At 34.9% G+C, this 16,279-nt stretch overlaps 1 protein-coding gene across 1 annotated transcript in view; it reads right to left on the reverse strand.

Moving 5' to 3' along the window:
- The window catches only part of LOC150092964 (DNA mismatch repair protein Msh3-like), a 209,898-nt gene extending 193,975 nt beyond the window's left edge, over positions 1-15,923 (reverse strand). Inside the window, exons 1-2 of the mRNA XM_090414114.1 lie at positions 15,582-15,923; positions 6,165-6,562 (exon numbers count right to left, since the gene is read on the reverse strand). Coding sequence (XP_090270240.1) covers positions 6,165-6,562; positions 15,582-15,821 — 638 coding nt within the window. The 5' untranslated portion in view covers positions 15,822-15,923. The remainder of the gene's footprint in view (positions 1-6,164; positions 6,563-15,581) is intronic.
- Between the last annotated feature and the right edge of the window lie 356 nt (positions 15,924-16,279).

A 16,279-nucleotide genomic window follows, 5' to 3' on the forward strand; every position in this document is an offset into this window, starting at 1 on the left:
ACAGGTGGACAGAATATTATCCAGGTCTGGTGGACATGTATATACGTCCAGAAAAGAAATGGTATGCTTACATACATGAATTTTATGGAATACAGAGTTCCTGTTAGTTTTATATTCTAAGGAAAGAACAATGTATTTCAAATGGAAGCAGGAACCCTCACAAATTTTTCAGCAGCCTCTAGTTTTTATATTATGAATTTAATATTTAAAAATAAGTATTTTATTTTGCAACTATAACTGTTTTTTTTATTGTTCTTTGTGAGGAGTAAGGTTTTAAAATGAGGCCCCCCTAGAGAGTGAGGTCCCCATCTTGCGCCTAATGGTAAATGTGGCCCTGGTGCTTGGGGAGGCGAGATTTGAGTTTCTGCCAGAAAGAGTAGGTAAGATTTGGTAGAATGAAGATGGGAATGGACACTATTAAAGTTGGAGTATAGGCCATGGATGTTGGTGAAGTGGGTATGCAAGGTTCTGTGATGCAGCATTTCCTATGCAGTGCCTGCATACTTGACTCCATGGTGGCTACTAGAGTTGTCACTTGATTTTTGAACTAATTTAACTTGTTTGTAGTCGATGATCCAATTGTTGTCTCCATTTTGGTGTTTTTCTTCAAGTTGTCTTCGAAGATAGTGTCCTTGTTTCCTCTAGGCAAATGTTAGGTCTGGTCAAGTCACATATGCATGCCTGGAGGCAAGTGCCTTTGACCTTGTTGATTGCAGCTATTAATTTAGATGTGCTTGTCGGCATGTCACAAGTCACTTTTACGAGGTTTGCATTCTTCTGCTAATTAGATTATGTCTTCTTTTAGTGATTTTCCATTTGAGAGCTCAAAATAATAGTACTGAATTTATGTACCATTGATGTGATTAGATTGTGGAGTTCATTCGCAAGCAAGGGTGAACTCGCATTGCAGTGCTGATTGTCAATTAGTTCAAGCTTAGCTTCCCAGTGCTCGTATTTTGGAGGGAAAAGTTTCGTTCATAGCACTGATGTGCTGTTTGAGGTTTTCAACTCGTTTGCCTAAGTTCAGGAGCTATTTTACAGAAGGGAGGCACAGCAAACAGAAAAAGGGCTGGTTGAGGTTGATAAATAGCTTGTGTACCTATTCATCTATTTTTGCACAGGAAGCATGTAGCCAGTGGCAACAGAACTTGCACAATATATCCCTTTTTTTGTAAGTGACATCAATTTTACAGCTGTGGAACTTTGATTGTCAACGATTGATGGCACTGTGCTAGCAAGACATGGGGTGCTTGTTCGTCATTGGTTTTTGTTGTCACCATCTTTGCTTTGTACAGTAGGCGGACATTTACACGTGGCTGATTTTTAACTGGAAAGGCTGATTTAATGCACGATAAGTACTTACAGGTTATGCAGAAGTAATTGGCTCCTTAGTATCCACTGTTAAGATTTCTGTTTAATGATTTATTTGAATGAAAAATACTTACAATAATGGTAAAATGCAGGAGCACAAGTTTAGAGTAGCTTATTCACAGATTCCTCCTGGTGGAATGATTGTACATCCAATGAGCTCCAGGACCAAGAGAGAAAGACAGGTGATATATCTGCCCTTCATTTATCATATTTTGTGATCATCTGACATCAAATATGATCAACATTGCAAAACATCAACGTCCAACTTAATAGCCCAACCTCAAAGAGGTCTTTGTATTCAATGATCAGGTTATAAAGGGCATAAACTGCATCCAAAAGTCTGGTTGGTTCTGCCAGTAGACATATCATGCTCGAGCACATTTGAAAACAATTAAGGTTCTTATAGTGAGGTATCCATGAAAGATACTTCAGCTTATTTTGAGCTTTCATTGATATGCATTTTGCATTCCACCATGGTTGGAAAAAGATGGAATGGGTATTGCAAATGTTAACAGCATATAATATAGCTCATTTTATATACTCTCTATAATACAATTCTCCAACTGTTTCACCAATAGGATAGCAACTGTTGCAGAATTAAATTCTGCTAGGGATGTGAATGTGGTATGAGGTTGTCCACATAAAAAAAAAAGTGAACACATGGGAAAATGAGTGCCCCCCCTATAGATGTTTTCTGCTTCCTACTTAAGCAGTACAAGGAACAGATTGTTAAATCAATGGCAGTAAATGTTCAGGTCATGTGGAAGAAGGTGTTGCATCTTTAAAAGGAAAAGGTTATTGTTGTTAAGCATGAAATACACAACACTCCCTCTGATGTTCATGTGCACATTGTCCCACAGAATGTTATGGCCATTTTGATCTCCCATAAGAAAGATGGAGGATGGTGAATGCAATGTAAGATTATCAAGATCATCTTGGGAAACATCTGCACTAGGTGGTAAAATATATGTGGCATATTGTAATGAGAAGTCCTACTTAAAGGTAGATAGTAAATGCTTTTAAGTTGGTGCTAAGTGGGGTCTGTTGGAATGGGATATGATTGCCACAAACATGGCAATTCTTCTATGGGATATACATTCTCCTATTCTGTTCATATGGATGATAATGACATATTACCATAATGTAGGATCCTCACCAGGTTTCAAATGTCTCTTACAAGCACAAGCCAATATGCTTCCATTTAGTAATGTATTATTTATTCAGGTCCTGTGGATGTTGCATTTTATCAGATTAATCCAGAGGATATTATAAAAAGAGTAGAAGGTGAGAGAGGAAGAACCAGAGGTCATTCCTGGAAGTTATATAAAAGTGTGGTGTAAAAGGGGTGTGAGGAGTAGATTTTTTACATGGAGAATTGAATGGAATGCATTACCAGAATGTGTTGTTAATGCAAGGATTGTTTAGAATTTTAAGATTCTATATGATAAATATGTTGTCAGTTGAATGAACCTCCCACAATGAGTCTGTCGACTCCATAGAGCAGTGCTTCCCAAACTTCTGGATGTCAGGGCCCCCTTTGCAAAAATTAAAATATTTCACGGCCCCCTCTCGAAAAAAAATCGTAATAGAGAGATATATTATTATAATATTTATTGTATTTATATTAATACAAAACATACACAGTGAATATTGCAAAAATCAAATGCATATATTACATTTTTTGCTTCTTACCGTTTGGTTCCGAAGACGATGCAGGCTGTTCTGGTAAAGTATGAAATACTGTCATTTTTTTTTAGTCTGTTTCTGCTTCTTCTGATTGTTCGCGGGAATTTTTTTTTTTATCGGCCACTTATACATCTCAGGGTTAAATTTTTAATGTAGAATAGATCAAATAATATCACCACTTACCGATACTGGCACACCACAGACTGATAACATGAAATTAGTGAATATTACCTGAATAAGGGAATCCCTGGACCAGGAACATTTTTCTCTTTTGTGACTTTTCTCCCTTTACAGTAATTAAGCCTAACGCGAAACAGACAGCAAAGGCAGGTTATTAAAACGTGCATATGATTGGTGCGGTATTAACAAAAAATCGCGCAACTGAAAGATAAAAGCATAGCTGACAATTGAGTTGAAATGCTAACTCTCTTCAACCGAATTCCATATGTGAAACTGCCATAACATTCATTATATATATATATATATATATATATGGGAATAAATTTTTAACTTGGGTATATTGTATATTAGGATAACCAAGCAATTTTATATGCTTGGTTATCCTAATATATATATATATATATATATATATATATATATATATATTACTTAGTTTTAATACTTTTACGAATTTTAACACGTTCGGTTGAATTTTATTGCTGCCTTGGGAAATCGAACTCACACACATCTAATTAATAACAATAGTTTTCAGTTAAATGCTTCTGATTGTTCGCGGGAATTTTTTTTTTATTTTTTATCAGCCACTTATCCATCTCAGGGTTAAATATTTTAACGTAGAATAGATCAAATAATATCACCACTTACCAATACTGGCACACCACAGACTGATAACATGACATTAGTGAATATTACCTGAATAAGGGAATCCCCGGACCAGGAAAATTTTTCTCTTTTGTGACTTTTCTCCCTTTCAGATAATTAAGCCTAACGCGAAACAGACATTCACTGGCATAATAAAAGTACTTGTTTTTATTGCCTCTGCAGTATAGTGGCTGTTAGGGAGGGCGTGTTGTTTACCACTGCAAGGAGTTACTATCTCCCCACATGAACTTGTTTAAGCATTTTTCCTTTGTGTGAAGTTTATGCGAAACTTTTATTGGTAACAGAAAACTAGCTTGGATGACAGTGATAATATAAAACGAGTTTTTATATGTATATAAAGTCAATATCAACAGTCCCTGATTACGAATGCGTGATGAAAGGGACAGGAAGATTTGGAGCTTCCCTGGAGAGCATTCGAAGTAAATACAATTAACCACTGCTTTGAAATGAAACATATGAATAAGCAATATTTACTAATATTCATTAAGCGCCGAAACGCAGGAAGCAAAATTTGTGAACTAACACCAACGTGTGAATTTTTCCATTAAAATATAAAAATAACAAAAAAGAAATAATAAATAATAAAAGTTAAATACGTTTCTTTTAAAATAAAAAAAATCTACTTAGTCTTAAAACATTTTAAATTTGTTTTCATTATTTCACGCCTCCCCACAACAAAACCTATGGCCCCCAAGGGGGCCATGGCCCACAGTTTGGGAAGCGCTGCCATAGAGGGTGTAATAATAATAATAATAATAATAATATGTGGCAGTTTATGTTTTAGGAATCAATCTGTTAATCAGTTTATTTTCCAAATTAAATCAGCACATGAAACTTGTTTATTCAATAAGTTTCATGTACTATAGAGCACACAAAACTTGTTGAATAAACAATTTTTAGTGTTTTCTCCTTGTGATTCATACTGTAAATAATACCACAGACAATTCCATCATCCTACCTCCACTTCCATTCTGCAAATCTCCTCAGTATTTATTTGTTAAGAATAGATACACCACATACAGAAAATATCTCTAATACACCAAACGCTGCATATTACATCTTTAGTCTGTAGTTGTAGTTAATATTTCATGGACCTAATAGTATTTTAGCCACTCATTTCTAGACCACTTCCAAATACCATCTTCACACCTTCCTCATAAAATCCAGTGAACCATATTTGTGAATCGCCATTCAGATGTGGGCCAATCAAAACCTAATACAACAAATAACTATTTTTTTGTCTCTAGTTGTCAATGTCTTTCTCCTTATTTTATCATCAATGTCATCAATAACCGGTGTAAGATAGATATGACAGTATTACATAATTCAGTTTACATCATTACTAGTGCTTCCTATCAACAATTTTATTCTAAATTAATTTGCTCCTTACTTTAGTAGTAAGTTTTTGCAATATATCTCTTTGAACTTTAATCCACATATCACACACCTTGACTTCCTGGAGAGCAGACTTCACCAAAGAGTACACTAGCTTCTAGACCTTCAATTCAGAGGAAAAAAAATCAAATTTGCATCCATACTTATGTGCTTGAATTTCCAGTCTATTCAAATCAACTTGACAAAACAATAATTTTAGCATCATTCTTTATAATGCTCCTCAATTTTACACCACTAGTAAAACCAAGTAATTCACAACAAACACACACACACACACACGCACAAAACTCCCTTCACATCATTATCATATTATTACCATACTATATGACAAGTATATTCTTGATCCAAGAATGGAATCTTGTTATATCTCTATTCATTATCTGCTTTTTCTGAAGACTGGCTTCCCATAACACAACTCTCTGATATCTATCAGACAGCTGGTATCTATTCAAATTATTAATCATTTTGCAGACATCTACCAATGATACCTACTTAATGTGGGTGACAGACAGAAAGGAAATGATATGAAATGATGAAATGAAAGGAAATGATATGATAGAAACATATTAAGGGATTTTACATAACAAACTTAGAAGAAATTTGGTGAGTGGGGAATGAGGAGAATGAGTTGCCTGAGGTAGTTATGAGTGAACTGTCAGTGAACAAGTTAAGGGCAGTATGATAAGTATTATGTGATGGTTAGCATAGGCCTTTATAAAGTGAGTATTCTGAAATGTGCTGACAAGGCACCACTGTTATGATCTTATGTAGTTAACCCTGATAATTATTCTAATCATTTCACAAAATGAACAACAATAAGTTATTTTTTTTAATGAATTTAGAATGTTGTGACAGATTATAAATAATACCTAATTTTGTCTTTAGAATTTACTGTGCAGAGCTGTCTAGAAGATGATGTGGATTTAAATTTTGCACACTGTTTTTTTGCTTCTATAAATTCTGAACAATCAGATTCATTTCTGATATCTGAGTCTGTAACATCCACTTGATGATGATTTTTTGATCTGGTAGCAGCATCAGTTCCTCCTGTATGATCTACTAATTCCTGAGAATTTAATGCTTCTCTCTGCTGGTGTAATATTTCAGTCTTCTCACTATTAACAGTCTGTATATCACTTATACAGAGAGAATAATCTTGTAACCTAGTAAGTGTTGACTCTGCTATATTTCTGGATGTATGTGATGAAGCTACAACAAAATCACTGCTTCCATAATCAGTGCTGAACTTTTCTGAACCTTCCTTTCCCTAAAAGAATAAAAATATTTATTTAAGAAACTTTATTTGTAGAAACATAAATATATACAGAAAATAAATATGTTTTGTACAGTTATTTTAGTTAGCTCAAATCTCTTAATTATGGTAGAATACTTACTTTAACCATTCAAGCAACTCTGATTATCAGGATTTAACAGATAAAGGAACAAATTCAAAGAATACTCTGAACTTGTTCCTATTAAAAAAGCTTTAAATAAAGACCCCTCCCCCCCCAAAAAAAAAAAATCACTGGAATTCCTGATATTCTCTGAGTTCAAGCATAAAGGTTAACAGGACAAATATATGCTCACTGACAAGTGAGAAAAAAAAAAAAGAAATAAAGACAATGAGAGCAGTTTTCAACCCTATGCTTGTGGGAACAAATACGTCCACTGTCAATTATTAAATAAGGAAAAAATAAAATTAAACCTGGAACATATAGACCCGCTGTTAAGCTATGCTTTGTTAATGATGTGTTCTCTATTTAGCTGCATGGCCTGGATGCTCTCAACATATTTTTAACACATCTATACAATCAACAGCGCAGGATCCAGTTCACCTTAGAAAAAGAAAATGACAACAGTCTCCCCTTCCTAGACACTTTAATCACATGCCAGCCTGATGGATTCCTGGCATTCTCTGTTTACAGAAAAGTTACACACAAACAGTCCCCCCTCCCCATTCCTCGCAACAGTATGTGATTATTAAAACTCTATATAAAACAGAGCTAAATTAATTATTCAGATAACAGCGCCAACTCCATGAAACTTGACAACATTCACAAAACCTTCTTAGCCAATGATTATAGTTCCTACCATATCCAAAAAATATTACACACCAAACCCACACACACTCCCTCCACCTCTCCAGAACAAAGACTACACCAAAGCTATCACTATTCCATATATTCAAGTCACATCTGAAAAACTAACAAAAATCTTAAAACAATAAAACTGTCCAACCACTTACAGACCACATAAAAAATTAGCATTCCTTATCTGCTCCAACAAAGACCAGCTACAGTCCCTAGTAATTGTAAACTATCCTACTATGGCCAAACAGGCAGGACAGCCAACATCAGAATTGCAGAACATAAGGACTATATTTCTTCTACTACAACCACTCAGGACTTGCTGATCATGCTTTGAACACCCACATATATCATATATATATATATATATATATATATCACAGAAAATATAAACAGAAAAGACTTTTCCTTGACCACCTTGCTTATTGGAGGTCTGACAATAACAAATAATGTAGAAAAGTTCCATGTTTGGTCTCTAGAGCAGGGTTTCTGGGCTATGTAAAAATACAATAATAATGATAATATATATATATAAATTGATAAAAAAATATCCTTAGTTGACCCAGGGTACAAAATGTACTGTAGGTTTGCAAATCATCTTTGATGGTTGGGAGCGACATATAAAAATAATAATAATAAATAAAAAAATTTGGTTGCATGAAACTGCTTCAAATTTGGAAAGTTGTCATCCTCCATACTGCATTCCACCAGCCAAGGATGCCTAATTTAGCCCACTAGGAGGTGCTATTTAGGACTTTAGGCCTACTCTCGGCCAACATGCTTCAGCTTCATTACTTAGTGTACCACATATCTTATTATATTTTGTTCCCTGATGATGGCAATTTAACTTTGCTGAATTATTGGAAGTATTTATTTTAGTTAATATTATCTATGTTGTAATTTCCTTAAAAAAATCCAGTTATGAATAGCCAATGTATAAGCCTTATTACCATTCTTACTTTTCTGATCCTGATGTGATGAATTAAATGCTTCATATTAGGATTTTTACAGTTATTTAACTCAAAATGTTCTATTCTACATTAATTGTTATAACAACTCTGTGATTTAATTGTCTGCACTAAAGATGAACATATAAACAGATTAAACTTATAAAAATAAAGGTTTTATAAGTTTAATGTGTTTATATCAAATCTACAATTATTTCTAACATCAGCACAAAGCAAAAAAATAAAAAAAAATCATACTGCTATATTTTCAGGATCAATACTAGACAAATGATTTCCTGTAATTGCATTGTGACAGAGATAAAGAATCTCCACCCAGTGGAAAGTCCTTATGAAATACAACTACATAAATGAAAAAATATATCATTTTACACTAATGCTTCTTTCAGGAAGGAATGATAATATTGCATGAATTATTTCCATAACATGTAACATACACTCTACATTATATCATGCTATTTGCTAATAATAATCTTATTGTTAACAGATTGCCTATTCATCCAACTGATTGATATTTCTTTCCTTCAAGTTAATCTGTTCAATTAAGGATCTATTCTGGATAAGAGTAATGGGTTTTCAGTGATTCTACTGGACCTTGCCAAGGCCTTTGATAGAATCAGTAAACCAGATGGGGATGGATAGAGGGTTAGTGAGATGGATGAGGGTGGTTGATGGAAAGATACCAGAGAGTGGTTTATTCAGGAGTGGAGTCCAAAAGACAGCTTGTGACTAGTGGTGTGCCACAGGGTTCTGTTCTTGGACCACCACTTTTCAATTTGTTCATTAACGATATAGGAAAGGATCTGAGAGGAAGTGTTCACTTGTTTGCTGATGATGCAAAGTTGGGTAGAGCAATTGTGAGTGCACAGGATATCAAAATATCAAAATGATTTGGATAGTTTGGAGGACTGGGCTAAGAAAAATGGATGTCAATTTAATGTGGCAAAGTGTAAGGTTATGCATTTTGGAGTGAAAAGATTAGCAGCAGTATATCACATTGGTGGAACCGTGCTCCGGGAGATTGATGAGGCCAGGGATTTGGGAGTGTTGGTGGATAGGGAGTTGAAGTTTAGGGGACACAATGCAAAAGTGGCTAAAACAGCTCATCAAATCATTTGGTTACTGAAAGATACTTTAACAAGCAGAGACAAACAAGTTATTGTTCCTCTATATCGAGCCCTGATAAGACCCCATCTGGACTATTGTGCCCAGATATGGGTGCCAGGGTTTCTTCTTGATGGGGAGGAGGTGGAGAGGATCCAAAGACGAGTGACCAAGATGGTGGCAGGTCTGTGGAATGAACCTTATGAGAACAGTATGAAGATTTGTGGGTTGCAAAAATTGGATGATAGGCGGAAAAGGGGGTGATATGATTGAGACATTCAAATTACTGAAGGGTTTCTATAAGATTAATCCAGAAGATATTTTTGAGAATAGGGCTGGTAGTGAGAGGACTAGGGGCCATACATGGAAGTTGGGCAAAAATGTGGTTAACAGGGGCGTTAGAACTAGGTTCTTTACTTGGAGAGTGGTAAATGAGTGGAATAAGCTGCCAGAATCTGTTGTGGGTGCTATGACCGTGAATGAGTTTAAGGCGAGGTATGATAGATACTGTGTGAAAGACGAATAGTTGTTCTTGACATGATGTAGGGCCTCCCTCGATGAGTCTGTCGACTCCTTGGAGTTGCCTGTAATAATAATAATAATAATATTCTTGGCATGAGTACCACTGTATATAATAAAACTATTATACAGAAATGTGCTGTGCTCTCCATCAATCATCCCCAGTCTCCACTTACTTGATAGATAATGCACATATTCTTATTCTGAAATCTCATCTCTTTATCCCTTTATAAAAATGTTTAGATTTAATTCTTAAAGTAACACAAAATGTCTAAGATTATTATTATACTTGACAAGAAATGATGTTCAATCTTTACACAAATATAAGCAGAGTTTGCATGTGAAGTAGCTTCATGTCTGGTATCCCATAATGCAAAGCACACTTCCTTTCAGACAAGTACACTGCTATGTCCCAAGGAAAGGGTCACTACCTAGACCGGTTTCTAATTTCCTCAACAATGTAGGAGTACCGAGTACCCAAGGGGCTCCAACTTTTTCCCAGACTCTTTCTCCTGTTCATAAATAACCTTCTATCACTATCTCAAATCCTATCCACAGTTCTGTTCATGACAACACACTCCATTCTTATTTTTTCATTCGACAAAACTGGTAATGTCCATATAATTCAAGCTACAAGGCAAGATCTTCCATATAAGATGTATACTTAATGAGAAAGTCACGAAACCATATTCTCCAGATGTGAAGATAAAGAATGTTAGTGAAGCTTTGCAGCTTTGTAAGCTTGTAGAGGAAAGGAAAAAATGAGTTAATTGCTTTTGGTAGGCACAATTGATTTGAAAAGTGAGAAATATGCAATGAGAGAATATATAAAAGTTGTAAGAAGAAGCAAAAAATGAAGAGTAAGAAAGTAAGGACTACAAGTCTGCTGCCTTGGCATGAGAGGACAGAACTGAGAAGACAGGCAATGATTGCCAATGAGTCAATGAGAAATTGTGCAAGAGGAATGATGTGCAATTTATAGATGTGTGGAGTGAATTTGGTAGATGTAATGGTTTTTAAGTTAGTTACTTGGAGAAAGTGTTGTTCAGTGAGAGGTTGGAAGTGCAAAACCAGGGAAACTAGCATATATATAGCCGCTCCTAAGAGAAATGCATGTGAGTGCAAGAATGACTGAGCGGAAATAACCACTCTGGGATGGGTAAGTATGAGTGCAGGAATGATTGTGAAGATCTGGGAGCAGTTTCCCAGGTTTCGAATCTGAATGGGCAGGTAATGACATTATGTAAGGGTAACTGTGGACCCAAAGGAATGTTGAAATGATGTCCATGAATGGCCAAAGTATTAGAAATAAAGGAGAGTAGTTTCTGGCATTGGTCAGCTCAACTTGGAACAAAAATTATTGGCATCAGTGAGAACTGGTTGTCAGAGAATGATGTAGTTACAGGGATAGAATGTAATGGATATTGTATTTTCAGAGAAATAGGCAGGAAGAGGGGTATTATTAATGATAGCTGAAGAACTTCAACCAACAAAAATAGAAATTAAGGAAGACTGTAAACCTGAATGAAGTAGTTTATTTGAGGTTGTCTGGTGTGAGATAGAGGCCAACAGGACAAAATCTATTGTTGGTTGCTGCTATAGACCTGGGGGTCCAGAAGAAGAACATGTGGATGACATGCAGATTAGCACAATGAGTGCAAACCAAGCAACTATCATGGGAGACTTCAACTATGGTGATATAGATTAGGAGGAGGAAAGGGCAGATGGCAAAATGGAAATGGAATTTATACTATGTTATAATTTTTTTTTACAGCATGTTATCAAAGTGATCAGGGATTTAAGAGTGTTGGATCTGGTAATAGCATCAGGAGATCTATCTATAACTGCAATAGCAACTCTACCTCTGATCAGGGAAAGGGACCACGCAGTCTTGTCCTGGAACGTTATGCAACATGTGGAAATTCCAGTCAAGAAAGGGTTTATGTAGAACTACAAAGCTGGTGATTATGACAAACTTAGGAGGCAAATTGGAGCAGTGCCGTGGTATAAAAAACTACATGGAATGAATGTCATTAGTACATGGGAAATGATCAAGGATTGTTTGAGCAAAGCAGTATCAGGAGGATAAACCAAATAGGGATTCAGTGGATGATTAGCAATAAAAAGCAGGAGCTGCAAAAAAAAAAAAAAAAGAAAGCATTGAAGGAATCTAAAACTTAAAACTATCTAGTTACTCTTCTTGCCTGTGCTTTATACTGCTCATGGGCATGCTTATCACCTTGTTTATATTGTGGAAGGAATATAAACAACAAGGTGATCAACATGCCCATGAGCAGTAAAAAGCATTGGTAAGAAGGGTAACTAGTATGGAAAGGAAAGTAAAATCAGATTATGAGAGAAAATTAGCTAAGTAGGCCAAAGTAAATCCAAAAAAGTTTTTTTGCTACATAGCAATTAAGAGAGAGAATAAATAAGGAAAGGTAACTATACTCAGTGCTAATAGGTAGGAAAGTGACAAGTAGAAGAAAGTTCACAGTCACTAAGTGATCACTTTGCATGGGTATATCATCCAGGTAGCAAATTTGCAGTTACTGAGGTTACAGAGACTGATATGAGCATAGAAGTAGATGAACTTGATGTTTTCAGTTGAGGAAACCAAGAATATAATTTCTTGACATCTTTAATTTATAGTATAATATATACTATAAATTAAACCAAGTTAAAAAAATTTTTCAACATCTATCTCTAATCCAGAGTATTTTAGTAATAAGGTGTCACCTTTTGACTACTTGTGTTTGGAAATATGACTACTGCATTACTTCGACCTTCGTATCACTTTTGTGTCTGGCTCCCACTGATGAGATGTTAATAAAGGCGAAAACCGGTCTGGGTATTGGCCTTTCCCATAATGCATAGCATTATACATGTCCATAATGGTATGTGAATTGCATTATGGGATACTAAGAAAGTGATATGAAGTCATTGGTCTCTATATACAAGTAGCCCGGTCGTGAAGTGACATGTGCAAACTTTGTTTGCTTACACTTGGATATAGGATGAAACCAAGAATGTAATTTCTTGACATCTTTAATTTATTGTGCTTTTACTTGTTTATTAATTTCTCTATAATTTAGTCTATTTGCATTACTTTGATGGTGCTCCAGCATCTTTCTACATTCTTCTCTTTCAGCAATTAATTGTATCGCCTCACTGTTCAAATAATTCTGCTTTTGTTCTCTCAAAGCCGGACTGGTTGGCTGAGTGGTGTACTGGTGGTGGTGGTGGTCGACGGTAGATGGCATTGGTGTAGATGATGAAGGTAGTTGCGGTTGGTGGAATGGTGGAAACGAGAGTTGTAGATTAGGTGTCCTCCCTCGATGAGTCTTTGGGCTTCCAGGAGGTGTTGTGTAATAATAATAATAATAATAAAACCCTTAAACAGAATGATTAGTTTCATGTACAGCTTTCTTAATGACCCATTTTCTACATCAGAATCTTCTCTAGCTCTTTCATAATACCTGAGCAACTCATCCTGGTAAATTCTAGCAGTATCAGTACGTCCCCAATGCTTCAATGTTAAAAGAGACAGTGATAGGCCATGCATTACATTTTTATAGCTTCAAATGTAATGTGCTCTTAACAAGGTAGTGGTCATATCCTATTTCTGCACCTTTGTATGTCCTAGTATTCTACATTGCCCATTTACTATTAATTAGAACATAATCATGCTCTTGTGGATACCATCAGGTGAGACCCAAGTGCACTTGTAAATATCCTTATGACTGAAACAGGTGTTGGTTATTCTCAGTCTGCTTGGTGTACATAACTAGAGAAGTCTCTTACCATTGTTGTTTCAATTACCAATTCCAAACTCTTGCCCAATAACTGAAATCAGTTCCAAACTTGTGTTCAAATTCTCTAAAATAACTATTATATATCACCTTTCTTAAAACTATCTAGGATGTCTTGTAGCTGTTTAAAGAAACACTCTTTCTCTCCATCTTCAAACTCCTCAGTATGAGCATAGCAACTAACTAATTCAGATTTTTAATCCTAGTTTCATATTTAGTAGTTAGGAGCTTTGCATTAATACAGTGTGTGCAAGAAGAACATTACTAGCATTTCTATTAAGTAACAGTCCTACACCTTGTGGATGTTCTCTGTCCTCACATCCAGAGTATACGAATGAGTACTACACTTCTGAATGTCACCTTTTCCTATGTCTTACTTCTCGAAGAGCAAAAATTTCCAACTTGTACCCTGAAATTCTTCAGTGAGGACATCAAGCAAAAAGTCTTGATTCAGTGTCCATATGCTCCAGTTTCTATGGAAAGGAAAGTTTTACCAGGTTTACTGAAGAATGATTTTTTGTTTATTTCAGGGCCCAGCAAAATCATCCTCTAAATTGCAAGCATGGAGAAATTACCTATTTTCCAACCCCCTTTAGTTTAAGCCACATAAACCAATTGTCAATGACACACAAGTAGTATTTTTTCTATGCATTATTATGGGAAGGTTCACTACCCAGACTGGTTTTGACCTTTACTAAGGTTTCATCAGTGGAAGCCAGACCTAGGAAGATACTTTGAATTAATGAAGAGGCCATATATATTACATATACAAGTAGTAAAATGTATCGCGTTATTAAAATACTTGTGTATATTATATTCACAAGAATTATATTCTTGTTTTATTCCTTAATCAAGTGTAAAGAAACAAAGCTTACACATGAAGTATCTTCACGACTAGTCTAATTGTATATGGAGATTGTTGACTTCACATCCATTGCCTTAATATCCCATAATGCAAAGCCTTTGGACTTGTCTGTCAAGTATAATATACTGTATAACCAAGTGAAAAAACTCCTACAACTTTTTTGGATTGCGTATTTTAATAATAAGGTGTACACTGTTTTACTACTTGTATATGGAACATAAATTATTTCTACATTGGTTCAACCTTATTGTCTTCATGGGTCTGGTTCTCACAAATCAGATCTCAATAATAAGTCTGTATAGTGATCCTTAAAACTGAAGTCAACAGCTGTTGTTTGCTTATATTTTGGGCAAGGGATTAAATTAAATCAGAAATTAGATTCAATTCAATTCAGTTAAATCAGAATATCATTTGTTGTAGAGCATAATAAATTTCATAAGCAAGTTTTTTAAAAAAAAATTTTTATGCAAGAGGTTGAAAAACCTATAAACAAACTAATTCTATTAAAGCAGTACATGCAAATGGAGTACCTCATCTACCACTTGTTATCTAGAACAAGAGGTAGATGAGATAAAAGAGAAAGGGAGGAAGTAGGTTTCGTATGTTTGCAGTTGCAATGAAAAGGCATAATGGAAAGCTGCTGCTCTTATTTTAACAGGCTCAACATAAAGTGGAGGAATAATGGTTGTCAGTTCAGTGTAGAGATCATGGAAGTACCTGTAGAATGGATGCAATGTTTCCCATGCCATATCCGTACATACACACACTCACATTGGGTTATGCACTTAATCTCTAGTAGTTAATTATGAGTTACTTCTAGAAGGTTGTCTGAATGGACCTGTAGGTTTGAATGCCACTGTTTGTAAGAAATTATACAAATATTGGAAAAGAAAAATTAAGACCAGAGGAATCATCACAGATTTATTTTCAATACCTTAGTTTTCTGCGGAGATCGTTTACGCCTTAAAAGCGGCGCCTGACATTCCTCAGTTGATTTATTAAAAAACTTGGAAATGCTTTGTTGCTCAAATGATGCATGATCATTAGTTTTAAGTTTATGTTTAGATCGAGACTTGAAGCTCTTTGCTAAGCTCGGCGAAGATTCATTTGTCTCTGTCTTTCCTGTGTCATTTTTGCATTTGCGCTTTAACTTTGTTAAATTAACTTTCGACATAACTGTTTATATTTGAATTGCACGGATGTTAATATAAAAAATGTATGTACATGTTACTTTCTTTCAAAAATTTAAAAATATATCACACTACATAAACACAAGCACCTAATCAAATCCCCATTCTTTCACAAAACACGTGTGAAACACAGCATGACAATTCTGCCACCACTGGCATTATTTTATTTTATTTGATAATTTAAAATAATAATAATAATAATAATAATTGTTAATAGGAGATATTTTTGAGCAAAATACTTACTACAAAAAAAAAATACTTCATATAATCTTCAGTAAAACTGAACACCTATTATTAATAATAATAATAATAATAATAATAGTGAGAATTTTAATTTTTTCTTTAAAATAAATGTAGATAGGATTTCTGTTTATCTTTTTCTTTAGTAAGGTTCTTTGCTGCAAGTACCAATTTATTATTATTATTATTATTATTATTATTA

This window comes from Typopeltis vanoorti, chromosome 24 (genome assembly GCF_054136105.1).
Source record: "Typopeltis vanoorti isolate ZY-2024b chromosome 24, IOZ_Tvanoo_1.0, whole genome shotgun sequence".
NCBI classification, from domain to species: domain Eukaryota; kingdom Metazoa; phylum Arthropoda; class Arachnida; order Uropygi; family Thelyphonidae; genus Typopeltis; species Typopeltis vanoorti.